The sequence below is a fragment of the Zonotrichia albicollis genome, chromosome 5, assembly GCF_047830755.1.
Source record: "Zonotrichia albicollis isolate bZonAlb1 chromosome 5, bZonAlb1.hap1, whole genome shotgun sequence".
NCBI classification, from domain to species: Eukaryota; Metazoa; Chordata; class Aves; order Passeriformes; family Passerellidae; genus Zonotrichia; species Zonotrichia albicollis.
In genome coordinates this window covers 24,147,630-24,174,867 of record NC_133823.1, presented here as the reverse complement: position 1 = coordinate 24,174,867, position 27,238 = coordinate 24,147,630, and the positions used below count along the sequence as shown (strand labels likewise).

At 36.5% G+C, this 27,238-nt stretch overlaps 1 protein-coding gene across 3 annotated transcripts in view; it reads left to right on the top strand.

The window, feature by feature from the left end:
* The window catches only part of GSTCD (glutathione S-transferase C-terminal domain containing), a 45,763-nt gene that overhangs the window by 1,193 nt on the left and 17,332 nt on the right, over window positions 1-27,238 (top strand). For 2 of the 3 annotated variants that reach the window (XR_012580403.1, XM_026791962.2), the window contains 5 exons: window positions 1,212-1,316; window positions 2,648-3,079; window positions 4,262-4,723; window positions 7,535-7,789; window positions 8,472-8,565. Coding sequence is in view for 2 of the 3 variants with exons in the window: in XM_026791962.2 (XP_026647763.2) it covers window positions 1,224-1,316; window positions 2,648-3,079; window positions 4,262-4,723; window positions 7,535-7,789; window positions 8,472-8,565 (1,336 nt within the window). In the remaining variant the exon portion in view is untranslated. Of the gene's footprint in view, window positions 1-1,211; window positions 1,317-2,647; window positions 3,080-4,261; window positions 4,724-7,534; window positions 7,790-8,471; window positions 8,566-27,238 lie in introns of those variants that run through there. The other variant, XM_005484700.3, reaches the window with a different exon arrangement.

The window sequence follows — 27,238 nt, the reverse complement described above, 5'->3', positions numbered from 1 at the left end:
ATGCCTGCATCTGCTTTTGTCTCAGTAAGCTGCCAAGGGATTAATAAACACATTTAATGGATGGATAGTAGTTTTGTGAAAAGATTTAAGTGAGAATGGACAACCAGGTAAGCTGTTAAGTCTTTGAACTGAAAATCTGTTCATGAATCCACAAGCAATATAGACTCTGCAGAGCCCAGCCAGTGCAGAAAAGCACCTGTATTGGAAACAAAAAATACAAGAAGTGACTTTATAATGTCAGTGCTTAGAGACAAAATGTTGGGAGGAATTCTTGGAAGTAAAATATGGGGAGGGGTGGGGTGTGGCAGTGTAAGGATGTGCAGCTCAGTTGAAGTGAAGATTCAAAAAGGCCTTTCTTCTCACAGGAAACCATGAGGAAACTGAGGTAAAGTCACTTATAGACAGAACTCCTGGGTAGATTATTTTAGTTTCTCTTCTGTGAGAGATTTGAGAATAAAATTAGCCTGACAGTAATTTTCATTGTCATAGGCTGACCTTAAAAAACCCTAAAATCTCACAGCCAACCAAACAAGGAAAAATGTCCACATTTTTGGCTTGCCTTAGACAGACTTCCACTGAACTATAAATTGTCTTTGTGGTTTTGCTTTTTCATATGTGTAACAGGAACACAGGAAATTTCCACCTTGCAAAGGTCTTTGAGAGGAAGGTCTGTGAGATGTTCAGTTCACTGGTGTGGTGGAGTTACATAGAATTTTTTGCAAAATCTAACAATTCAGATAAATCCATAATGACCAATGTAGCAAATTGGAGTCATTATGGAAGCCCAGTTTGTTAAAATTACTTGTAAGAAGATTTTAAAAATAAATGCTAAGAATGGATGATTAATAGATGGAAACTATAGAATAATATACTATGGAAATAGAAACCTTGTCAGAGTTTACCAAAATATTTAGCAGTTTTGCATAGCAAGAAAATAACCAAAATAGCTGATTGAATCCAGGAACATCAACTAGAAGAAAAAATTGAGTGAGGAATGAATGTGTATGTCTTAGTGGTTTGTGTGCCCAGCAAAAAATAGACTTGTGAGCTCTTTGAGTTCACATGGAGAACAAAAATATTAACCCAAATGCATATAAGAGTACTTTTTAGTATTGAAAGAGATACTGTAGTCAAGAATAGGAGTTTAAATGCTACAAGCTATGGGTGTGGCTATGGTGGCAGTAACTCTTCTTGATTTACCTCTCTGGCAGTGCCTTCAGTGGATGATTTCTACCACAGAGGTGTACTTAGGATATAGAGTCTGTCTCAACTTCCATGGTGTCAAGATTTACCCAAATAAAATATCTTGTGATAAAGTAGGTATGGCATTATGTACTGGCCTGTTCTTTGTGTGGCAGTATATTAATTAAAGAAAAGCAACAGTACTCGTAGCAGAGCCACTGTTCTTGTCATTTAATGGTTTAAAAATGTGTCACTGTAACAGACATTAGTATTCTTAATGTCAGGTGGACTTGATTTTATTCTTCCACTTCCTTTTTGGGCAATTTGTTTTGGTCCTGTGGTAGGTAATACAAAGTAGTAAGTGTGATGTACACATCTACATGAAAAAAATTGAATAATCAAGATGTTTCAAATTAAAACTTTATTTTAAAATACTTGCATTTGTAAAAATGCAAGCAATTGTAATTGTGCAAAGATTTTATTAATCTAGACAGTAATGCGAAAGAGTGATGCTGTTCCAGTGTCACTCATGCTTTATGTATATGTATATAATACCCTATTCTGGCCTCTCAGCCACAATTAAATTTCTCTTCCTCGCTGCTCTTTGTCACTTGTGCTAAGAGGGCCATCTAGTGTCTGTGGCTTTTCAGTGCCACCTGTCATCTCTCAGGTAATGGGCAATTCTGCTGAGTGATGGAGCAGAAAAATTACTGCTTCAGTGCCTTATGTTAAACTCCTATGGAATACTTAGTAGGAAAAATGTAGCTTTCATCCCACTTTAAGGAAAATTAATTTGAGTTTTTAATATACTGAGAAGATACTTCAGCTCTGCTACTGATGAATTGGACTGCTTTAAAGTAGTTGTGTGTTTGAGGTGTTCATGTAGTATCATGGGATGAATGTTTATTTGCTTATGAGTCCTTCAGTCATTATCTCACCCAACTCTAGATTAATTTTTAATATAGAAACCAACATTATTTCCCATGGCCTAAACACCTGCTATAAATGGCTTCTAGCAGTTACAAAAAGACAGATGGTTGTATTGGGGAACTGACTGTTGTGGATATGTGCTCAGGAACTTTTTTTTAATAATGTGTGGTTAGTATTGTGGGAGGTTTTAATGTACAAAAAAAAGGAAGCCTTGATCTAAAATGTTTATGCACTTGAAAATTAAGCATTTTCTTTAGGTTTTGTTTGATGTCAGAAATATGCTCAAATGTAAAAATATTTACAGAGGTAATTTTCCTATCCATGATCTTGTGTGTGAAGAGACAGTGTAGATGTGAAATCATTCTTTTCTCTCAGAAAGGGCCTTACAGTTATTCAGGCTGGATGCCTTTCATAGTGACTTATGCTAAAATCAGTTGTAGCAGATAATGGAAAAACCAGTGATTTAATTTTTTTTTTAAATTTTTTTTTTATTCTGTATTCTTTTATGGATGTCATACTCTGATTTCTATTTCAGGAACTTCATCTCAGGAAGAAGATGAAAGATAATGTCACTGAAGAACATTTATATTTGGCTTTTTCTCATCAGTACAGAGATAGTATCTTCCCTCTTCATACATCTATCTCATTGTTTTTGCTGTCCTACTGTGACTGCAAACTATTTAAAGTTTTCTTAGTGCCGACTGGCGAAGATGTGGGTGATCAGTGTGTGACAAAAAACCTTGCTGGGGACCTTGAGGTGCACTTAATCTCCAGGTGTCAGCTTCCAGTGGTTGTGCAGAGCTGCAGTTTGCCTGCTGTTGTCGTGAAAGATGACAAATTCTGCCGAGCTGGGCTTTCTGTGGTCTTAAGACATATAATACAGAAAACATTTGAGGCAGATCCATCTAGAAAGGAGGTTTTGGAACTCTTGGGCTTTAAGAAGACCTGCTTAAAAGCCTGTGCTGAAGTGAGTGTGTCTCTCTCTTAGATACAGTGATTGGTTTTTTAATAAGCATTAAATGCTCTGAAGTAGACTCTTAATATTGATGTCAAGTAAAATATTTTTATTTCATTTAGTAAGATATTAATTTGCTTAAAAAATGCGATTTTCTCTATGGAGAAGTACCTGTATTTTGGCACAAAGATGAAAAATAATAATTTTGAAGATACTACCTTTTAGCAGCACAAAAAGAACCCTAATGTTAAAAAGTAGGTCAGATCTTTGTTTCATGTCTAGCAGTATAAGTGAGTTATAAAATTTGAAGTAAAGTAAGAAAAACCTAATTTCTTGCTGATTATGATTTCAAGAACACTATATATAGTTTCCCTTCACTGTCAAGGTGGCTTTTGTTTAGCTTATCCTCACCAGATTGTCCAGTGGCTTTTCAGCAGAGTGGCTACCTGGCCAGGTGGTCAGTCCCTAGCCTGTACCATTCCAGGGGATAAATCCCTCCTAGGTGTGGGATATTCTGAGTTTCACATCAGTTCCTCTCAGCTCATTCTCTAGTCTGTGCAGGGTCATGTGAATAGCAGCTCTACCTTGGAGTTTGTTGGGAATTTGTTGTCTGCTCTTCTCAATTGCCTGTCATCCTTGATGGGAGTGTATTCCATCTCCCCCCTCCAGGTAAAGATGATGAAATGGGATAGGCCTCAGCATAGACCCTTAAAGATTTCCACTCCCAACTGGCCTTCAGGTAGAGTGTGAGCTGTTAACCAGCACTGCCCTTTGAGTTGAGATGTCAGTCCATTTATCACACAGCAGTTTGCTCATCTGGCAGCTCATCCATCCAGCCTTGCCTTCCTCACGCCTCTCAGGAGGCAGAACTCCACCCTGGCATGATTGCTGTTTCCATGGTTGCCATTGATCACCATGCCACAGCTTTGTTTCTTATGAGTGACACAGCCCCCCTAATTTTATGTCAATAATAAGGAAATAAAAATATGCTCTACTGGATAACCATTCTGTTATATATAAGATTTAGTTTCCTAACTCAGCTGTTGTAATACAGAAATATCTGAGTTTCTAAGATTAACAAAGAATGTATTTGCAGCTGGAATTCCTTTGCTTGAAGTGATTAAGTAACCAAAGTAACCCTAGATTTTGTTTCTCTTTCTGTAGAGACATTAATTATGTAAATGTATTTGACAGGTTAGCCAGTGGACCAGGCTCTGTGAGATCGGCATACCTCTGGCTGTGGAAAGATTTTTGACAGCCTCTCCTGAGCACTGCCAGGCTATTCCTCCTGACATTTTACTGCTGGAAAGGAAGCTTGGAGAACCTGTTCGAGTACATAATGATGACAAAATTCGAAGGCAGAAACTTCAACAGCAGAAGGCAGGTGCCAAGGCTGCAGTGCCCGTGCTTGGTGAAGAATCCACAGAGGAATTAAAACCAGGAGAAGTCCATGAACAACCACCCTCAAGTTTGGAACTGAGTGTAGCTTTCTCCAAACTACTTGCCCAGGAAGCACCAGATGCCATCAACAGGGAGGCCCCTCACATCAGGAGGACAAAAACCTCTGACCTTCCTCTCCTAGACCATGTTTTTGCAGAAGGACTTTATTTTACTGTGGCAGATCTAGTGCTTTTGCCATGCATCCATCAGTTCTTGGTAAGCTGACAAATTCTGCAAATATCAATTAGTCTACATGTATGTTTTCTAAGAACCTAAAAGTTGTAAAATACGTTAATTTAAACATATTGTGGTATTTCCAAAGTGACCTTAACCCAAAATCAAAGATTTGTCTTGTTTTTGTACAAGCACAAAAACCAGGAATTGGTGAGGTCACTTAAGTTACTTCTAGATACAGAGCATACCAATGGTTAGTGAACTCTGTTAAGTGTTAAAATATTATTTTGGCACCAATAATTTAAAAATACTAGTACAGGTGACTTGAGCTCAACTTAAAAACTTCTTTTTCAACTTAAAAACTTTTTCTACAGTGGGAAAAAGCTTCTGTGGCAAGACTATGCAAGCGTCTTGCTCAGCACAATCTGTGTATTTAGTTTTATGGGGATAGATGCATAGGAGAGGTTTAAGGAAATTACAACTATGTCTTTATTTCCCATCACAGTAAAATGATAGAATGAGTTTGCCTCCTACAGTTCTATTCCTGCAATTACTCTATGGGATTTACAGCTAAGCTGCTGTCTATTCCAGGAACAATTGCATTTTGATTTTGCAAGTTGGTTTGCCAAATTTCCCTTATGGTGTTTGGAAACAAATGGAATTCCTGGGGAAGATGCTGTTAGTCAGATTGAGGATGACAGTCTCGGAAATAAAGATAATGACTATCAAATATCAATAACGTGACAAATGTCCACTTTATAACTTCTTTAACCATTATCATCATCCTCAGTGGATTTCTGTATGATGATAGCAATATGCTGCCTTTGAATTGAGAGGATGACTTATTTTACAGAAATTCCTCCTAATTCACATCTGCTTTGTTTTGCAAATCACATAATTGGAGGTGAACAGCAACTTCTGTATGGATGACACTAAACAAAAGTATTAAGACAAAATGCTTTCTTACTATCTAAAAAACTTTAATGTATTTCAGCTTTTGTTTTTCCAAGACCTTTTTAAATAAGAACATAACTTTTTAGAGTAATATTTGATTTACTGGTGCTAGGCATGAGAAGATTTTTGCATCAGATGCTTAATTGATTTTAGCGACGTAGTTGGGATCTTTCTGTGGACAGCCAAGAATTTTGTATTTATTGACTTTTTATAAGTTGCCCTTCAGCCCTTAGTGTTCTGCAGCTCATGAGCTAGGTATTTTACAATACCCTTGTGTTAGCTGACACCAAGGATTGCCCTGAAAACCTGGCTTTCAGTTTAGTTTTTACCTAATTTACAAGAGCTCCGGGATAATGTTTGTTTATTTCTGTTCTCTGGTAAATGATCATTTTCTAAGCAATTATACCTTGATGCCTACAGTTGTCATCAAAATTGAAAAACATGCATCTGAAAGCTTCTTGCAGGCCATGAGTTGAAACTGTTCTTGTTGATGGAAGTCCCAGAGTTCAATACAGAGTTCTGTATTCAAGTGTTATTTGTCACTTGTATAGCTGGACTTCCTGGATTGTGTTTAAAAAAATCACCGTAGTGTCAGTTCCACTTTGAATTAAGGGTGTGAATACTAATGAAGTCTCAAGTGAGTATGTGTCTCGAAAATATCATCCTATAAATATGAGGAGACCTGACTAGCTGATTGTAATTATAATTACCAAAAGTAGGATAATGAAGCTGAAGGGTTGTTTTTCATTACCTCATTTCAATGCTGTTCTCATTCTGAGGTTACCTTTGTTATGCCTTCTATTAGTTGTAACTGTTAAAAATTAATAGAAGTATAACAAAAGCTCAGATCTTCATTTGGGAAAAACACTATTCACTTTTTAAAATACAATTTAGAACACTTGATAACAAGTGTAACAGTGCCTCTTAGAATTGCTTTCCAAAAGGCTTTGTCCTTAACTGAATTAATGTGGTTTTGCCCGTGTTATTATTAGGTTATTAAATTAGATACTAAAGTTGCACAGTTCATCCTTTTGCTCCTTTAGCTATTGCTAATTACTTGTGATTACCCTAAGCATATTATAAACACAGCATGCAGGAGAGTTGGAAATTTAGTGTAATTTCAAGTTTTCTTTACCAATTTCTATTTCCATTCTTTGGACAGCTGTGGGGAAGAATGTTGGTTTTGCGTGGCCTTTCCTGCCTGTTCCTGTAATTGTGTTTTTTAATTTTCTGTTTAAAGCAGGTACAGCACCACAGAATAGTTGAAGTTGGAATAATTGAGGTTGGAAGTCACATCTGGAGCTCATCTTGTCTAAGTACCCTGCTCAGAGCAGGGTCAGCTAGAGTCAGTTGCTCAGGATCATGTCCAGTTGTATTTTGAGTGTCTCTAAGGAGACTTCACAACCTCTCCTGTGAGAGGATGATCTCCATTGTTCTAGAACATTTGGGAATCTAAACAAAAGTTATTTAATGTCACCAAATGCATCCTTTTTAAAGGTAGCAGGACTTCATCTTAAAAAGTGATTTGGGTATATTTTTATAAAATATGTGCAACATATTCTTACTTAGGAAATGTTTTAATTTCATTTTTATACAAAAAATGCTAGTTTCTATTGGAGGCCACATTACTGCTTTGGAGTTTTTTGTCTGACAACTAACAAAAACTAATTGTTCCTATGTTGGGAAGTAGCCCATATTTAAGAGTATAATTTATATGGATTTTTCCTATTACTGACTGAAATTATGATTAAAGTTGGTCATGTAAACCTTGTGTTGTCATCATGCTGTGAGTGCTTGTGCTCAGCATGGAGCTGAGTTCACTCCTGTAGTTTGTGCCTTTTGGTGGCTTGTAGTAAGAAATTTTTAGTAGCCACTAACTTTATCATTTTATTATTTTAGGTTTCCAGCAAGAAACAAGGCAAAAATCTGGTAAACTTGCCACTGATATCCAGTTGGTATCAAAGGGTTCAAGAAGTGCCTGGGGTAAAGAAAGCTGCTGGCAAATGCAACATGGAGCTTCTCCAGCTTCCAGAGTTGGTGTCTGCTCCTGAGGAGCAGCTACACGACTCTGCTCCAGTTCCTGATGAGTTAGAAGAGGATCACGAAGACAGTAATTTTATAGGTGGTCCAAGGCCAACCATGACTAAGTTAATGGTAATTTAAGCTTTTTAATGAGTTATTTTTATAGCCACATTTGCTTGATTTGGATTAAGTAGAATTTATTAGAATTGTATGAGATAATTTTGATAGCCTTGAGCAGTTTAATGCCCTTTGTTTGTCTGAAATCTGATATGCATGGACTTAGAAGTGATTCTACTTTTTTTTCTTCTCTTCTGATATTTGATTCATTCGGGAATTGGGCAAAGATAGGACTGCTAGAACCCTATCAATAATTCTGAATAATCAAAGTAACTTTTTTGTTTGAATTACAATTTTGTATTTTTCTTTCAAAGATATTTACATAAAGAATGACAAAAAACTCTTGCTTTTATGCTTGAGTTTATTATCCAACCTTTTCAATTGGGTTGGGTTTTTTTTAACATCTGGGAACCCTAATGAGTTTTGTTAAAGAAAGCTGTCCATCATATTCCATAATTCAATATTTTTTGCATAGAACCTGACAGCATTTCCTAAAAAAACTTAGGAGAGTTTTTTTGTGAGAATGAGGGAAGTACATAATTTGAATGTTGTATAAAGTAGAGTCATCTGCCTGTTGAGTTTAACTTAAACTGACAGTGTTGCAGTTTGATCTGGTGCTGTTAAATTTAGTGAGAATTTTGATACCGTCTTAAGTGGGTAAAGGGTCTTAACTTATGTTTTTCCTTCTTTCGTGCAGGAAAATGGAATTGAAGCAAAGTTTTGTCCTCATCCGTGCCCCAGCTGGACCCTAGACTGGACCAGTCTTCCATCTGCAGTCAGTCCTGGGGAAGGTGAGAGTTTGTGTCTGTGTGTGTATTTAACAGGGTCTTCTTCTGGTGAAGCTATTTAACTGTTTTGTAAGAAAATATGCCAGTTTTCAGTATGTTTCAGAGCTAAGACAGGTAAGCAATTTCAAATCTGTATTAAAATTCAGTCTGTTTGTGACACATGGTGATATAACCTCCCTCAGGTCATCAGCAGCTGAGAAGCAAACTGGGAGCAAAATACTGGCCTTGATTTCAGTCAGCAGTTGACACAACCCAAAATTCCTAACCAAGCTCAGTGCTTGGTTGTGTTTAGTTTTCTGTGGAAGTAAAGGCATCCATGGATACCTTCCGTAGGAGTAGAGTTACTGTGGTTTTTAGTATGTACAGATGGTAAAAAGAGGGTAGCAGGTCAGAAGAAAAGTGTATATAAAAGTGTAGATGGTGACAATGTGAGACAGAAGGAAAATCAGATACATAGTGTGATTATTTCCCTGTACTGATATATGTCATCAAAGGAAATGTTTTCATTTTTTCCCTAGCAAGGCAGAAGCTAAAAATTTTGGGAAGAGGGGCTTGTTGAAATAAGACTGTTGAATGGATATACTGTGCAACTGCTGAGGTTTGGAAAAGAGGAGATTATATTTAATTTGTGACCAACAAAGAAATGCAGCATCTTTTCTGTGGTTTTATTAGGCAGCATTTAAAAGGGGGTTTTATTCCTTTTTGGAACTTCAGTCAGTCATGGAGTTTTTGTTTGTGTTCCTGGTCCTGTGTGTGTGAATGGGTTCATTGTCTTCAGGTTCATTTCCTACTTGCTGCAAAGGCTTTCTGAGTATTAAGATCAGTTTGACTGGATATGATTAGAGGTCCTTCCTTTAGGCTAATCCAAAGCACATTAAAGGGACGGGGAAAGTGGGTGGATGTGGGGTTGGATGGTGATAACCCTTTCTGCTGCTGCTTTATTACTCTGAGGATATATGGAGATTGAAGCTTTTGGTACTGTTAGATTTTTTCATCAAACATTGTGTTCACCTGTGAAACAAAAAAAAGACATTTTTTAAAAGAGGATTTTTTTTTCTTTAAAACAGCTTTTTATTAATTAACTTTTCTTATCCAACTGTGCAATTCAAAAATGAGAGGTAACTGACCTACAGTCTTACAAAGCCTTATGACTTTTCTCATGAGTTGAAATACTTGTTAAGCAGGAAGTCAAAGAACTTAAAAAAAGTGCTTTATTTGTGGTATTTCATTTGAAATGAGCCATCATTGCAGTAACAGTATGCATGAGATGGTATTTACTTACAGAGTAAAAGAATGTTTACATCTGTAGTTTAGAAACATCTTTGAAATTTAAATACCTTTGAATAACACGGGCTAGGATGGTAACACAGAGCATGGTGTTCCAGTTCTGTGGAATTAACTGATGCTTTGATTAAACAGTCTCTCACACAACATTCCTGAAGGATCAGTGTTAGCTTCAGCTTCCAGCACTGTTATTAAGTAAAGGGTACTTTATTGTAGTGTGGCCTCTCAACAGAGAAAAGAAAATTTTGAAAATTTTCTAACCCTCATCATAAGCAAAATTAGTTTTAATGAAAGGAACAGCACTTAATGATGTAATTATCTTCTAACCAATATAAAAGTCTGTGACTTAGTGTCCATGTTAAAGTTGTTTGTAATTGCTCATAGAACTGAATAATATAATAATTGTGGAATAAATGGTGTATTAGATGCAGAGCTATTTGATTTGAAATGGTCAAAATTGATTCAGTATATCCAGGTTGTTTCTGGGATTTTTTTGTGAGGCTAGGTCACTCTTATTTTTGTTCTGCTTTTTGTACTGGTATTACCTTTTGAATATTTTGACTTGAAAGATGGTTTCTGAGTTGAGAATACATTATGCTTAAAAATCAAAGATGGTTTAGGGAATCTGATGTTTTATGAAAACTTTGTTAATCAAGATATGCAAATTGTGTATTTTATTTAGAAAGTTAAAAGCAACTGTATTTTTAAAATTAAATCCAGACAGTCATTTATTCTGTAAAACAAAAAGAGTTTAAAGAGACACTTTAAAGTTCTCTATTTCCCTTTCAAGCCTGTCAGAACTCTTTGAAAGACTTTGAAGATTTTTTAATAGTGTTTTAGTGTCTTTCAGTGACTCAGGCATCCTGAAGCAGGAACTCATCCTTCTTCTTCAGCTGATCTTTCCATATCAGAGAGCTCTTTGCCTGCAAGCCACATGGGTGTAACAATCCAAGGGAAATTCAACTGAAGCTGCTTCTCATTAACTTCTCCTGAAGTTACAGTTTTGCTGCATTCATTTAAATAAGTTTAAACCACATTTGTGTGTGCATTATATTTTGCAGTTCAAGATTTGGAAAACCTATCATGGCAATACAGCCAGGTTGCTTCACATTCTTGATATATACTTGAGAAGTAAATAATTTTCAGTAACAAAGAGAAAGCAAAAATACTCATTTTTATAATATAGGTAATACTGGTATATCTTCTTTTACTGGCTTGCCTTAAAAAGAGTATTCTTGCAAAACTTTGTATTTCATATTTGACTTCTTAGGATCTTTTGAATGTTCAGAGATAAATAACATTGTGTAGTTGGCCTGTGGAGAATTTTCATGGAAGTTTGTATGCAATTACTAATTTTTAGACAAAAAATTCTTCAGGTTTGACTGGAAATAATAACTTAGGCACATCACCAAACCAGATAACTCATGGATGACAATGTACACTGTTCCTACTGTTACTGTACTCTTTCTCCCTTTTTCTTTTGTGATTGTCTTGGGCTACCAAGCAAAACAAGGGAAAGGAATTAATTATTTTATATTTTTATAATGCCTATTTGGAGACAGGAGGCAAAGCTATTTTACATGTTAAATTAGTATGTAGTAATGATTTTTAGGCACAATGATTTACTAAAATGAATAGTCTTTGAAAACATAGCTAGTTTCCATGCCTCAAGAAATCAATGCATATGCATTATAAGGAATATAAGTTCAATATATTTATGTTTGCTTGAAGTCTGTTGCATTTTCTTAAGTGATGTTTTGATCTAGATGACAAGCTACAGCCTCTGAAATATTGAAAGTCTGCAAGGAAGAAACAACAGTTGCTAGTGTATCTTATTAAAAATCATACTGGAAAGAAAGATTCCAAGTTCTAACAGCTGCATTTTGATTCAGTTGAGGACACATTCTCCTTGGTGTTTGGCCTGCTCTGTAAAATCCTGTTGTGATGGGTGATTGATGGACTTTCATGTAGCTGACAGTCATACTGGAAGGTGTCACCTTTGTTTCAGTGCCTTGCTCTGTGGAGTAAGTGTAAGTCCTCAGAGAATTACTGAAACTTTAATGCTTCATATTGAATATTTCCTACAAGAAAGTTCAGGTTTTGATGAGGTCTAATTGCTGGAGGTATGATTTTTTCAGTTCACGAGTCCTTGTTAATTGGGTGTTTATTAGGCTCTGGAGAGCTTTATTTTGTGGAGTACTGTACATAAACTTCAGTGTAGGCTTTTTGAATCCTGTTGTGGTTTGTGTTTGTTTACTGAGCATACTAAAGAATTAAAATTAAATACCGCAGTGTGGCAGTTGAAATGTTTTACAGATTTATGGCTTGAGCAATGAAGACAATTCATAATGATTTGGTTTTGTAAATTCACAGTTGTCTTGGTTCTGATGGTTGAAGCATGTTCTTGATTAATCCACAATTAACTTTGACACAATGTCTGCACTTCACAGTCAGTGGCCTAAACTGACTTTACCTGTGTGGAATTAGAGTGTGTTCTGCCCTATATAGAAAAATAAGTTTTATTTGTTAGACTGTGAGGTATTTCTCTCTTTCGTCTCTGTTAGACATGTGGAAACATAAACTCCAAAAAACATTAACTCATAGGTGCCTAGCAGATACTTTTTTAGCAAGTCTCTTAAATTAATTTTTCATATCTTAATCAGAAATCTTTAATAAATGTTAAGTAGCCTGCTAATTAACTCTGCCCTTTGTTTCATTTAAACTATTTGGTCTTTCTTTTACTCCTGATATAATTGTAGTACAGTTTACTAGTTTCCCTCTCCCTTTTTATTTCTGTATTCCTTATTCATGGGATCACAGAGCCCCAAAGTTACATTATTCATCTCTTAAACCAGAAGTTTAGAGGTTACATTTGTACTAAGTACTCCACAGCATGGAGAAGCAGGTAATTTTTTGTGGAAGATTACTGTTGAGGGGTGAAGGAATGCTGACCCATTCTAGCAGTTATGGTGTGGAACAATGTCCAGCATATTACGATGCTGCATATTAATATGATTCAGAAAGACAATTTCTTTTGAACATGGCTCAAAATCATCATCAGAGGTATTTTTGGGGAATAGAAATGTAGAAATTAATATCCTTTAATGGTCAATAAGGTGTACTTCAGAGTGATGTGGTGCTACAGTGTGTCACTTTGTAGAGAAGGGGTTGATGACATATTTATTTTATTTGTATTAATTAGGAAGATTTAGGAGGACACTTTTCTGTCTCCAAATATTCTAGATATGCTATTGGATAAAATGTTAAATTGTTAAATTGACATTACTCTTCATAATATTTTTCCAGAATATACTAATATCTTAGTATTTGCAGTTACTGTAAAATTTAAATTGGTTTTCTGCAGCACCGGTCTTGACTTTAAAAGGGATATTTGATCTGCTTCAGTGTTCTGGTATTTTTTGCTGTAAAATGTCTTCACTGTTTATTTGAAGATTGTTCTATATGTTTTGTCTTTAGACTTCAATCCCAGTTACATCAATGATGGGGGTGTACAGCTTGTGTCCTTCAGCTCTTTTGTGTCACACCATATCCCAGAGTGTGGGGATTTATCATCCACAAGGATTTAAACTTATGGGGATTTTACCCGTTTTTGCAGTATTTTTGTAGGTCACTTAGGCTGCTGTTCTCTGCACATTGTAACTGAGGGACAGCTGGGTTTTAACATGGCTGTTCTGTGTTTCCTCTGCAAAGTCTAAGCTGTCCTTTCAGGCAGAGGCATCAGGAGACCTTTGGTACCCCTGCAACAGCACTTTGGCTTTTCTGCTTTCTTCAAGGTGTAATGTTTAGCTGTGCAACCTGCCTTTCAAGAGCAGAATCAGAGTGTGATTCACTCAGCTCTGTGTGTGACTTCTGGAGCTTAAAATCTTCACAAACCACAGGAGGGCAGCACAGTCTCTTTGGATATGGAGCTGTGCCCTGGACTAAGGAGTCATCTTGGAGAAAGATGCTTTTTATGTGGCAGTTTTCAGCTCAGTAATCTCTAGTCCCAAAATATGGGACCAACTTTGGTAAAAGTTGACATAAAACAATTTTTCCCCTCCTTGAATTAGAGTTGGTAATTTAACAGTTCACTCATTCATTGTGCTGGATTACACCTGAAAGCAATAATTGCTGTATAAACACATAGCAGAGTAACAACTTCTGCCTTGAAAGTTTTCAAGTCTGAGAAAAGAGGTAACAGCTGAGCAGGGAGTGAAGGAGAAGGAAAGTTGATCAGCTCAACTTCTTCTAGAGTTTTATGTTCTTTGGGGAAAAGGAGTAATTCTGGGAAGGTATTTCTAAGGAAATGAGGAGCTTAATGAAAATTTCTGGAAATTTTTTTCTGGCTTACAAGTGACAACATACAGATATTTATGCAAGAGATTTATCGTTTTTAATTGGTCAGTAAATACTGCAATAGTTCAAGAGCCAATGTTTTGGAATTAAAAAACATGATAGCATCATAGGCTAGGTTGTGGCTGGAATTCAACGAAAAGGGAAATAACTTATTGAATATGTTAGAAAGAAAATAGACGAATGAAAAGATGTAAAGGAACTAACCAGTAACTCACTAATTTTTTATTTTGTAGCAACACTCTGAGCACATGAAAATATGTGACTATCCTCATTAGGATGGGAGGAAAGTAGAAATGGAAGTCAGAAGGAAAGAAAAGTCAGAATGTGAAGAGCTGCGTGGCCTAAACTTTGCACAGGAGCAAAATTTTGAAAATGAGCCCAGAAACAAAGCAAAAAAAGATTCTCTCTCTTAATTGAACCTCTTATGAATTCTCTTCCTGATATAATCTTGCTTTCAGAAATAAAAGCACTGGGAAATTACACAGAGGATAAGATCAGATTGACTAAGTGTGAGAAGGAAGGTATAGTCTCTGTGCTTATGCACAGAAAAGGTTACAACCTAGAAATCAAATGAAACTGAGCCCAAGTGTGTCTCCATCTCTTTCTCAGTGACAAAATAGTGCAAGGACTTCAAAAGAATTTAAATTATGTTCTCACTCAAGTTTTTTGACGCTCATATTTTGTTCTGGGGCTGAGTCCTTTTAAAACATTATTTGTTGTTTCTTTGGGGGGAAAGTAGGACTTGCTGGAAGTTGAAATATTTCATAGATTATTTAATTCTCTTTTTTTTGGTAATGATCTTTGGAGAATCCATTAGATTATTTGTAGATTATTGATGAATAGATAATTCAAACTGTGTTCTTAATTTGCAATTTTGATTTTACCTGATTATTGAAACTCTATTAATCTCTCGTACTTAGTATTTAATATCCTTAAGTAGTTATTTCTAAGGCTACTTGTAGTTTCCAGAGTCTGTGGTTGCCCAGATTTTATGTGCATTCATAAATTATCATAGTAAATAAAATGGAGTTTTATTTTGTGGTTATTAAAGTAAACAGTTTCCTGCAGAAATGTAGGCAAGCATGTTTTGAACAACTTATTTTCTAATGTCACAATTTTCTATGTTGCAAGTATAGAACAAGTACAGAAGAGTACATCAGAATCATTACCATGGTATTGTCAAGTTTTGTGCAGCATTAGTGGATTTCTGGAAGCTCTTCACTGACATTTTATAAGGAGTTGATGAATCACAGGAAGGATATTTCATCCCATAAGATGCACCTTGAACATTGTGTTTGTGCCCAAAGGTGAGCACTGTGTGAGGGGCTGCATTCACCTTCTTCCCTCCCCCAGGCTGGCTGTGTTGCAGAGCTGAGGTACAGCATTCATTTCCAAACCATAAATCAGCTGTGACAAAGTGTGAGTTAAGGAGGAATTTTTCTGTCTCTTGGAGTTGCTTATGGATTCCATCTGCACTTTCATTGGTTTTGGATATTCGTGTTAAGAGCCATGAATGCATTATTTGATTTGGATGTAGTTTTACATTGGATAAGGTCATGAGTTTGATTTTGGCTTTTCCTGAAGGCAACTTTTTGTGCACAGTTGTTCATTTAAAGTTCTAATCAGCAATTTCGAGGAAGTCGGTACTGCTGTGTTTAAGAAAAAAACCCCAAACCTCATAGTGTTAAGAAACACTATAAAATTACTTTGAATGATTCATAATCTGTTCTGAGTAGTTTGATTCTTTCAAAAATTTTAATTACACAAAGGAAAGGCCAGACTACTGTATGCTTAGTGTTTTATTGAAGGTGGTATTAATTATTTTGTACTCTGAATGCCTCTTCTCCAGATGGTTTGGAAATGCTTCTGAAAAGTTAATTTTTGGCTCATGTCTCATGTCAGATTTCTGGCATCTTACCATAGCAATATCAAAAGGAGCTCACATCCTTGAGAAACTTTTAAAGCATTGAAGAGTAAAGGCAAGTAGGAAGTTCATCTTTTTGTAGAATTATTTTCTAAGTGCAGGAGAATAATCTCAACATTAAAATGAGTCAAACCTAATCCGAAGCAATAAAATTTATTCCCTCCCAGTGCTGAATATTGGTCTAAGCATCCAGAGATAATGGAGAGAGATATGGTGCCTGTGTTTCAGCTTGGGCTTTAAAAGTTTTGCAGGTCTGTCATGGAGTTGTTGGTCTTTGTGTTGGTGTTTGAATGGCTCATGTAAGTAATGTGAGTAGACCAGTTGAGGTATCATCAATGTAGTCATTCCATCAGCACACTTTCCCTGGCATTTTCTGATGTATCTGATTGGTGAGGGACTCTTAAATCTGCTTAAATGCTCTTGAATATCCCACTTGCAGATCTTCCATGTGTTCTTGTGGTTTTAGTGACAAGAATTAAGAAACAAAAGAACATCCTCTCACCTCAATGTTTAAGGTACTTCTGAGTGCTTCCATGAAACTCAACTGGACAAACTTTTTATCTTGTGGTTGCATTGCCTGTTTTCTGCAGAATTTCATTTGTTAGGAACCAAAGTATGTTGGACTCCTTGCTGTCCTAAACTTTGTACCTGATATCTTTAAGACTGCACTGATGGGGTCAAACCATGACAACTGAACATCAGCTCAGGTGGTAAATGGTTCTAGGCTGGATACATAATTTTCAAGGCCTCCTATGGAAACTGGTTTTCCTTCTCTGCCCTTCATAGCTTGAGACAGGGAGAAATGTGGATGCATGTCATGGACTGCCATGAGCTAGCATTTCGCATCCTGGATGGGGTCACGAGTTTAGGCACAAGTTCAGGGGGATTTAATTAACCGGTGTCTTTAGCAAACAAGACAGTGCTTTTACTTGCACAATATTTGCTAGTTTTGTGCAAGAAATAAGTCAATTTGTAGATATAATATCTTGAATCATGCCTAATACTTCTATTACAAAACTGTAAGTAAGTATTGTGAAAAGTCTGGTAACCAGGAGGTTTATTTTTTTTTTTGTATGTAACTTTTAGAATCAAAGGTTAAGAAAGGATGTTTACTCTTGAACAGCTTCTGAATTTATTCTTGTAGCTAATTTGGTTCTTTACCCATCAAGTATAGCTTTTCTATGTGTGCTATTGCTGAATATTGAGGAATAGGATTATGAAAGCCAACATAAATGGATATATAGCTATCTTTCAAAATTGTTAGTATTCTATAATGTATTTTTTTGAGCACAGTTTATTACTTGACAACTTTTGTGAAGCACTGCCATTATTTCTTCAGTATGCTCTCATCATTTTTGAAAGCCTGAAAATGATTTCTTCATTAAAATAATCTGCTTCTCTAAAAACAAAACGAACCCCCCAAAACCCAACCTGAACTGAGACAAAACACTTCTTAATCCTCTATTTTATGCTACTCAAAAACATCTGCCAAATGGATTGCTTTCCAACTTATCTGCAGCACGGATTTGACATTCCTCTGCTTGCGCTTGTTACCGGGTGCTTTGGCCCACTTGTGATCTCACTTGATGGATATGGGCATTATAAGCTCTCTGTAACTTAGTTGGATGATATTAGGTAAGGCAAAATGCAGAAAATAAGTCATACCTTCAGTCAAGCTTTCTTGACATTTTGGATCTCAATTGTTTTGTAAACCCAGGTTAGTTTGTTCTTGTTTGTATTACCCAATTCCCTTTTGTTTGTTTGTTTGTTTGTTTGTTTGTTTTTTGTTGTTAATACATGCATTTTGCACCTCTGTATGTTTTTAACTGTGCCATGAAGATCATGGTCACAGCTGATTCCCACTTGCAGGGAGCAAGTAGAACATATGGCAGAGATTATCAATGTTGAACGCCTATTTGAGCCACAAGGTCAGAAATTTCATGTAGAGATCAGGTTGGTAGGTTGTTGCAATGACAAGCAGTGGGGCTGAAAATCGCAGGAATAACTTTCTGCAGAGAATTTGAGTTGCTTGTAAATTGCACTTTGCCTGGGTTTGTGTCACGTTCAAAACATGCTGGTTTAGGTGGACACACCTGTTCATGATTGTGCTGTTGGAAATATTAGCAGATTTTGTGGTATATTTTTTTCCTGAAAGTCCTGCAAGGATAAATGAATCTTGAATAATTAGGTAGTATCTCATATCTAGTTCATATCTAGACTCTTTATGAAGAGCTTTCTTTGAATAAGTTGTTGATAATTTTAATAAATATGGAAATAGCTGCTTAGAAACTGTTTCTTAAGCTCGCTAAACAGATATAAGGAAACTTCTTTCTGATTTTGTTTTTATTTAGTAAATTTAATTTCTGCAATGGCTTGTAGAGCTTACTCTTCCTCACTGCAACCATATGTGTACTTTGTTTCAGAGTAGAAATAGTCCTGCTGAGGTAATGTAAAAACGGAGCCACAAGAGCTTCAGTAGAATCATAACTTTTAAATTTTGTTATTCATTAAGATGACTCAGATTTGCTACTGTGCAGTATATACAGTACCAAAGAAATGAGCATTAAGACTAGTTATTTCTTTTGTATCAGAACTATGATACTTAGGTGACTGCTGCCTACTGCAGGAATTTTATAATTAATTTAATTTTGTTGTGTCAGAGAGAGACAGAGCACAATCCTCAACTAATTCTTCTGAATTATTTTCAGTACTAATTAATTAATTAAAAGAAAAACCCCAGCACTGTAATATTTTAGTTATTAACTCAATACAGCTTCTTGGAGAATTCAAATCTGATAGAATGTAGTCTGTTGTCCATTTGTAAGACATCCAGTGGCTGCTGCATGAGTAAAATTAGAAGCATACTTTGTTATTATATTTTTTTGTATAAAGCTGAAGTACAAGAGAAGAAATGGGCTTTGCAGACTTTGATTTATCAAAGGATCTTGAATTCCTTTGTACTTAAGGGGGGAATTGAATGGAAAACCATTGATTCTCTTCCATCCTCAAATTTCAATGCCTGTAGACTATCTTGCATAGGTACACAATGGAGGTTGTGATTACTATTACTATCAGATTTTCATGGGCTTTTTGAATTAAAAATGCCCCTTAAAATTGCTGAATACACTGTTAAGGATACTTCTGTAGTCCCATACAGTCTTTTTCCTCCATTGCAATAAACACTTTTCCATGTAATTGCAATATAATTTTTATTATAGGTATGCTTATTCTGACTTTGGATCTTCTCAGCTTCATTTACTCCAGAAGTGGTTTAATATAAGTAAAATAATCCCATCGAAGTGCCTCAAAATAATTGCACTCTTAGAGCAGAAACACCCATTTTAAGGATTTTATTTGTATAACACTATTGATTTGACTGATGAACCTTCTCACTGTGGGTTAGCCTTTGTGCTGTGCTGCATTAGTTACTGTCAGAACAGTTTTGTCCCTTTGGCTTGAGGAGAATTTGCACACAACATCCATACCCCATTGACTTACTTACATTGTTCTCCAAATGCTTCCCCTGCTCTCTGGGTAAATAAGGGCTGAAGCATCTGCAGAACATCTGTCTCAGAGCTCCCAGCAGGAGTGTGGGTGTCCCTGCTCTCAAAGGTGGGGTCCATGCGAAGGTGAAGGATCCCTGTGTTTCTCAGTTCCTGTCACCTACTTAGGGGAGCTTTTATTTCCTTGAGACCAGTTTCACTGGGATCTTTCCTTCTCAATTCCCTGCACAGCTGTAAGTCCAGAGAAAGAATGCTGGCTCGTTGTGTGTACATTTTATGTAGAGTGGGATGCAGTAGGAATCTTGCAGAGTCTTCTGTGTGGAGTTTGTCAGTAGGAAGGCTTGGGACAGTGAGGTAACAGAACATGCAAACAGTTAAACCCCATTCTGGAGGTGACTATTGCTGTCTGAGCTTGATATGCATTTGCTTGAGCCCACTTTGTGTGTGTACATGTGACAGGCCTAATTTGTTCAAATATACCAGATAATCCTTACAGTACAGAGGTTTTATTTTCCTCTTTATGTAGTGATTTTAGAATGTTCTCATTTTTAAATGATGCAAAGCATTCCTATAGTCATTTATCAGAAATATATGCTTATATATATTAGAACAGATTTTATGTTTAAGAACAGCTAGCTGAGGCAGTGCCTAGCAGATGCACTTCTGAGACATTTCTTCTACAGATACTGCTATAAAGTCTACAAACTATTAATTTGTTTCAATGCTAGACATCCCCTCTTACAGTTTATTAGATGATGTTGGGGTTTGTAGCTGCAGATACTTGGTGACCTATCAGATCAATTTCTGCATCAACATTAAAAGATGATGACAGAGTAAATGTGTCTGCATGACCTCCAGTACCACAGCTCTATCCACATTTGGTGGTGGTGAAGGAAAAGGAGTTCTGAGATGGTTTTTGCACTAGAAGGGCAGTAGGGCCTCTGGAGGTCTTACCCAAAAAAACATTGCTGGGATGACTTTTTGTGCTGGGCGTTTTTGTTTGTTTTTCAGCTTTTGGTTCCTTTGATATTATACTGGCACATAAAGTTTCTGTCAAAGCTCATTTGCTACACAACAAGCTACAAATAATTATCTGTTGTTTGAATATCTTAGGTTTATAAGTCTATGTTTAGTTGTATTTTTTCATTAAGGCAGATGTTTCATGAACATGACTTCTGGCAGTTAGTGGGAGATATATTTTCTTTTTAAGTTTCTGAAGGCAGATATTTCTTTAGTCTGAGTCTTTGTTTAGTTGACAGAGCTGATTAATTTCTATTGGAAAAGAGTTCATAATTTTTCATTTCTGTTGGCTTCAATTTACAGAAATTCAACAAGCTGTTTGAATTCACTAAGGTTCATGCTGCACAGTTTTTCAGTCTCCATCCCCTCAAAACTGTTATAAAGTAACAAAATGAGTACATGAAGGGGATACTGTTGTACATTTTCTCCCCTTACTAATTAGTGCAGCGGGTTTGTGTGGGAGATAAATTTATGGGTGACCTTTCTGTTTAGTTAGGTGGCCTTAAGTATGCTGGTAGTTTGTAGAGTAAACAGAAGTGATGTGTAAAGCAGAAAGTGCTGCCCTTTGTCTGTAGCCAGCTGCTCCAAGGCTCTCTCTGCCGAGGGGCCAGATGAAGTCATGACTTTATTTCCTAATGCTCCCACTTGAAAAGCCCGGGGAGCTGGAGTGCACTACTGGGCTGGTGCCCACAGTTTCATTAACTTTCTTCCCCCCCATTGAAATCCAAGTCTCTGGTTCAAAGATGGTTGAAGGGATTTATGGATTTTCTTGATTATTTGCTTTGATAAACGATGTAAGAATAATACAAAAGGCCACCTGGCACAAAGCTGCTTACAGCACAAGAAAAAGGAGCCTTTTATTATTGGAACCATTGATTAGGCAACAAGTGCCAATTTTATGTATTTGTTGTCTTGGAAACTCACTTTTGCCTCTGCTTTGGGTTTCAGGAAAATGAATTAACCTGTGACAGTATTTTCAAGCTTGGGTACTTTTTATTCCTTATAATAACAGAACACTCCCTTCTGCTCTTTTGTCAAGCATTTATGTAGGTAGTGGAGAACTGTGTAGAGAACACAGCTATCTTTTCATCAGTGTTTCCAAGGTTATCTTTCATTGGATTAACCAGACTTTTTTTAAAAAAATTCACTATTAGGCAGCTTTTGAATTGATATAATCAACTTGTCTCTTAACTGGTATTTTATACATGCTCTGAAAACTGTCTAGGAATGTATTGGTGACAGGTTGTGTAGCATAAGCTGACCAGTTCTGTGTTATTTGAGAGGCATTTCCTCCTTTTAGTGTGTAGTCCTTCACAAATGGATTAAAACACATTGAAATTTTATTTAAATTTCATATTCTAAACTTGATGTAAAATGTTACTGTCTTCATGTTGCATGTTTTTGACTTGTCATGAAGAATTTCTATTTATGCCAGGATTGTTTAATTTCACAATCTTTCTGACATAAAGGGTCCAGTAAAGTAGCATTAGTTGGTAATGAGTGATTATTGCTATGTAATAGGATCCAGATGACCACACCATCATTTTTATATATTAAAAGGAAAGGAGTGGATACTTATTTTGTTTATTTCATTGGTTTGTCTTCAACTCCATCATAATTTGTTTGTGCTGATTGTTGTCAATCTGTGCTTTACCTAACTTGGCATGATTTGAATGGGTCATTTGGATTTCTGACAACAGTGAAAAGGAGCACTTTGAACAGAAGCATTCTGTAAAATGCTCTGATTCTGTTAGTGTGAATAAATATCTGTTACAGCTTTAAAGGTGGTGAGGGTACCAATGGCCTGGCTGTCTTTAGGAATACATTTGTTACAAAGCCTGGGTTATTTTCTCTAGTAGTAAATGTCAGTCTTGATTAGCCAGTGGTCTGGTTCTTCTACATAGTTACAGCAGTTCTCCAAGCTGAGAATGCTGAGATAGATGTTGGTTTCAACCCAAACTGGTTACTAAGAGCCCCATAGACATTTGAAAGGGCCGTTTAGGAGCTGTACTTGGCTGTGGCCTGCTACCTGCAAAGTTGCCCTGCAGGCATTCTGTGACAGGCACTTGATTGTGGCTGAGGGACTGCCATCTCAGCAGCTTGGGGCTTACTCGTTGTGTCCTCATAGTCTGAGAAAACACTGCAGGGAAAACACTGTGGAAAGAGAAATGCTGGTTGAAATTTTTTGTTAGTGGTGGTTTTGTTTGTTTGCTTTTCTGAAATCTGTTATGCAAACTACTAATGGCGAAAGTGTATTTATTCTGGAGGTTAAACAAACTTTAATGTTGATCATCAGTGTTCACAGTGATAAACTGGTAACCTGGCACAAGCAGATACTGATATTCAACATCAGAGATTAATAGAACACTTACACAAAGCTCACTTAAATTGTATAGGAAATATCCTACTTAGCTATGAATTCAAAGGAAATAATTGTGTTTGCTCTCTAAACTGCAGTCCATTTTGATTCCCCTCTGCCCCAACTTTGCTTCAATAATTAATTAGAAAAAAGAAGAAATGAAAGGAGAAAAGTTGAGTGGTCAAGCAGCTACTGTTACTGAATTAAAACCTTATGATGGAGTTCAGTAATTCCTGTATTTCCTCTGAACTCTTGAATGTTTTTTCAGCTCTTTTAGGTAACGTAAAGCACATGAATACCAAAGACCCTCATTTCATACAGTAAATTCGATTGAATTTCCTAAAATTTTCATAAACTCCAGATTTATACAGGATCAAGCTGTAAGTGCTGTAATAATTGCAGTGTGTAGATCAGACAGAATTCAGAGAATGGAGAAATGTGTAAACTTGGCCTTTTCATGTGCAGCTTGGATGCCTTTGTTTGGAAGTTATATACAGCCATTGTGAAGTGATGTTATTTGCATGTTGAAATGTCATCAGACCTTTGCAGTGTGGGATTTAATTTTTGTAATGACTGAAATTCAGGATGAAATTTCAAGGATGAAGTTCCTTTTCACCAGGATGTTCTGAGGGATTTCCTCCAGCCATTCATCTTTGTACAGTAAACAGGCCTAATGTGTGAAGTTCAGCTGAAAGTCCTGCTGTTTGTCCTGCTGCCAGTTGTCCAATTGCTTGACACATAAGGGCTAAATGAAGCGTGTCTGTCTTCCCAGCAGCTTTTTTTTTTGTTTCTGGCTTATTATTTCAGGCTCTCTCACTCTTTTTGATAAGCAAATCAAAGACAGGAATCATCCAAATTATCAATATAGCTAATATGTATTTTTTTTTTCCTTAATTAGAGGTGGTGATGGGAATTCATGAGTTGGTGTATATACAATATATGAGAAGGAGTCTTTTGAGCTTTCCTTTAATTCTGCAATTCATGGCTTCCTGTACAGAGGCAATTCAGTCCTTACCTTTTCCTTACCAATCAGTTATAAACAATTCAGCATAAGGAGCTCAGCAAGGGAAATCTCTGTTCCTGCTGCCTGTGCACTGCTGAGAGCTGGTGCCCTGCAGGCAAGCTGCTGCTGGCCAGCTGGGAGTGGGAATGGCTGCGGCTTCTGGCCCTTGCTCTGGTGCCTGCTGGGGAAGGAGCTCTGCTGTTTTCACAAGGACAAGCACTCTTAGGCCCCGGTGAGAACTGGCTTCAGCTCCCCTTTCTCAGCAAGACAGTAGCTGGCAATCAGGATATTAGGCTTGTGAGAGGTAAACAAAACATTTGATTCTGGTTTCCTTGTCAGGCAGTGACATCTTCATTTGAAGATATTTGCAGAAAGCGAGCAAGCCCTGCCTCCCAAGGCTGGGTGTTGCTGACATGTGGTATAATAGTGTGCCTAGATAGAACAGCAGTCTTTTTGGGGTTAGAGACCTTTCCCCATATTTAGTACAGCACAGGCTGCTTTTCCCCTTCCTTTACTCTTCCCCAAATGTTTTATCATCTTTCACTTTCAAGTTTTTCATTGCTGTGCTTTCTTCCTCACATCTTAAACACTTCACCGTAAGTGGTAGGTGGGTTTGGGCACCTAAGGAGCATAAGATATAGGCAAAATAGCTGGCTTGATGGAATCTTAACCCTAAAGGAATGAAGGTAAAGCATAAAGGTGAAGAAAGAGGAGTGGGAGAGAGTGTATGAATACATGAGTAAAGATGTGGAAGAAGGGTGACTGCAGAGTCTTTTGTTTCTGCCCATAATTCTGTCATGACATTTTAAAAGAAAATAATTCCCTAATCTTTGGGATCCTGGAAAAATAACTTGAAAGTATGAATCTCTTAAAGGCTTCAGAATGAGAAGGGTGACCAGACATTGTCATTTAGCTTAAATGTGTAGGAGCTGAGAACTTTGGAACTAATCTAATGTTTTGGGAAAGGTGTTGACACATGTTTTTTGTGAAGATTGCTGTTGGCATTATTATAATGTGAAAAACTTGGAAGAGCATGGCTAGAAAAAACAAACTAAATGTTGGTAGCAGTCACTAATTGAAGTACATATAAAGGCTTCATAATCTAGTACAAAATAGTTTGAAAATAGTGCTAAATTATTAATGTGCTAAATAATGATTAATGTGCTAAACTTATGTTAGGTCTTTGTTTTCTAGCTTGCTTTTTGCTGAATATTTAGAAGAAAAGTTTTGAAGATAATTAATTGGGAAAATACCAAACCACAAGTCGTTTTAAAGTAGAACATAGTTACATTCAGGGAGACCTCAACATTAATTTTAATTTCTTTTTACTAGTGGCTGTATGTCTTTATGGTTTTTAAAGGTGCCTTACTCTTTTCTTGTTTAAAAGACTTTACTGGAAAAAAAAAAAAAAAAAAAAAGAGAGCAGGCCAAGTTCCTGAAGTTCCTGCTTAGGTTGTCAGGGGTCAGTTTTCATAGCTGTCTGACCTTTTTAGACTACACCAAGATAGTGTGTGTGAGATGTAGGGGGTTTTTTGTGCCTGAAGTGATAAAACTATTTTGCACAGCTTGCTTTAATAAAGAGCAGATTGGTTAGTAACATTAGGAGGGACTCCTATCTCAAAAAACCCAATAAAATGCTCTCATGGAGTGCAATTGTCTTGCCTGTCCTTTTGATTATTGCCCAATGTATTTTAAATCATGCATTGTAGCATTCTCTTCTCCCACTCCCTTGGCTGTAGCTAAAACATCATCACATTTCATCATAAAAAACTTTATGTAATAAAAAGTAATGTGGCCTCTGGGATTTTCTTTTCTGGCCTTACCTGTTGACTCAAAGTGCATGCTGCACACTCTCCAGAGGCATAGTTTATAGGCTTCATTTGTGATTTTTAGGAGGTTTTGTTTGTTTTCCCCCAGCCCAGTGAATGCTAAGGCCATTTTTACAATATGTGCACATGGGTGACTTTAGGAATGCTGCTCATTCTCTGAGGCTTCTCAGGAACATTCAAGTGTTCCAAGTCTGGTCTTTGCAGAATGGAACTGATGCCTTCTGAGCTGCCAAGTGCAGAGTAGCCATGTGTTCTCAGCTGTAAGGGGGCTCCAGGCTAAAAATGTTGGCCATTTGTTAGTCCCAAGCTTTCAGAGGTTAGTTAAAAAACAAAACACAACTTTCCTGAAAGTCTAATAATTGTTGGGATGAACTAAATTATTGCGGTGCTCTGATAGGAAATGGTAAATAGACATTCCAACTGTGCCAAAACAACTTAATAGCAATTTTGTTTATTTAGTAGAGATTGCTGTTTTTAGAAATATGTGATGCTGCAGAGTTGGCATGTGTGCCCGTTACCTCTTTAAAAAGTAAGCTTTTGCATGCCCTTCCAAACCTCATAGTTCCAGGTATGTTTTGATAAACATCTAGTAGGGTGGAAAAAAGCTTACAAAAACAACAACAAAAAAAAGCCCAGCCACCTACATCAGAACTGAGTGCATAAACGTGACTGCTGATTGCTTTTATTCATAAAAATACACTCTGGCCTTCAGGATATGTTTGCTTCTGCTTCAAACAGGCATATTATAAAACAAGCTAGTTTTATAATAGTAAAAGAAGTTAGTATTAAAAAGAAAGGAAAATTAGGTTTTCTGTATAGCAGCCTCATCTATAAAACAGCATTTTCACTGAATCTCTAGCTCATATTTTAGTTCTCTAAGAGAGAATGGAGAGAGAACTTAAAAATGGGAGGTGGTGAGGTCTGGAGGACAGCAATAAAAGCACAGCCCTTTGGTTAGTGTTGCTGGCTGTTTTTTTTTAATGTCTGTGATAAAGTGGTATATTTAATGATAGGACTAATGCTTTAAAACTCTGATGCAGAAGTAAGGAAATACTTATACATTCAGAACTAGATGGTTTGGTTTTTTTAGTTTGCCCCAACTCTATTACTTTTAATCTTAGATCAGAAAAGTGTTTTAAGAGGAAATCGATATTTTCATATTCAACTGTGTTAAAAGAGAAATCAGAATAGCACTTTTCAAATGTAAAGAAAGAGCAAATGAATCAATAATAACCCTAAACTATCTGATCTTGTATCTGATTGAACAAATGCTTTAGCTTTTGTAAACAAACACATCAATTTAGTTATAATATAATAGACTTCTATTTCATTGAGAGCTAAACTGTAATGATAGATTGTTGTGAGTCATCTGTGTTAGCAGAGTTAGGAAGCAGGCAA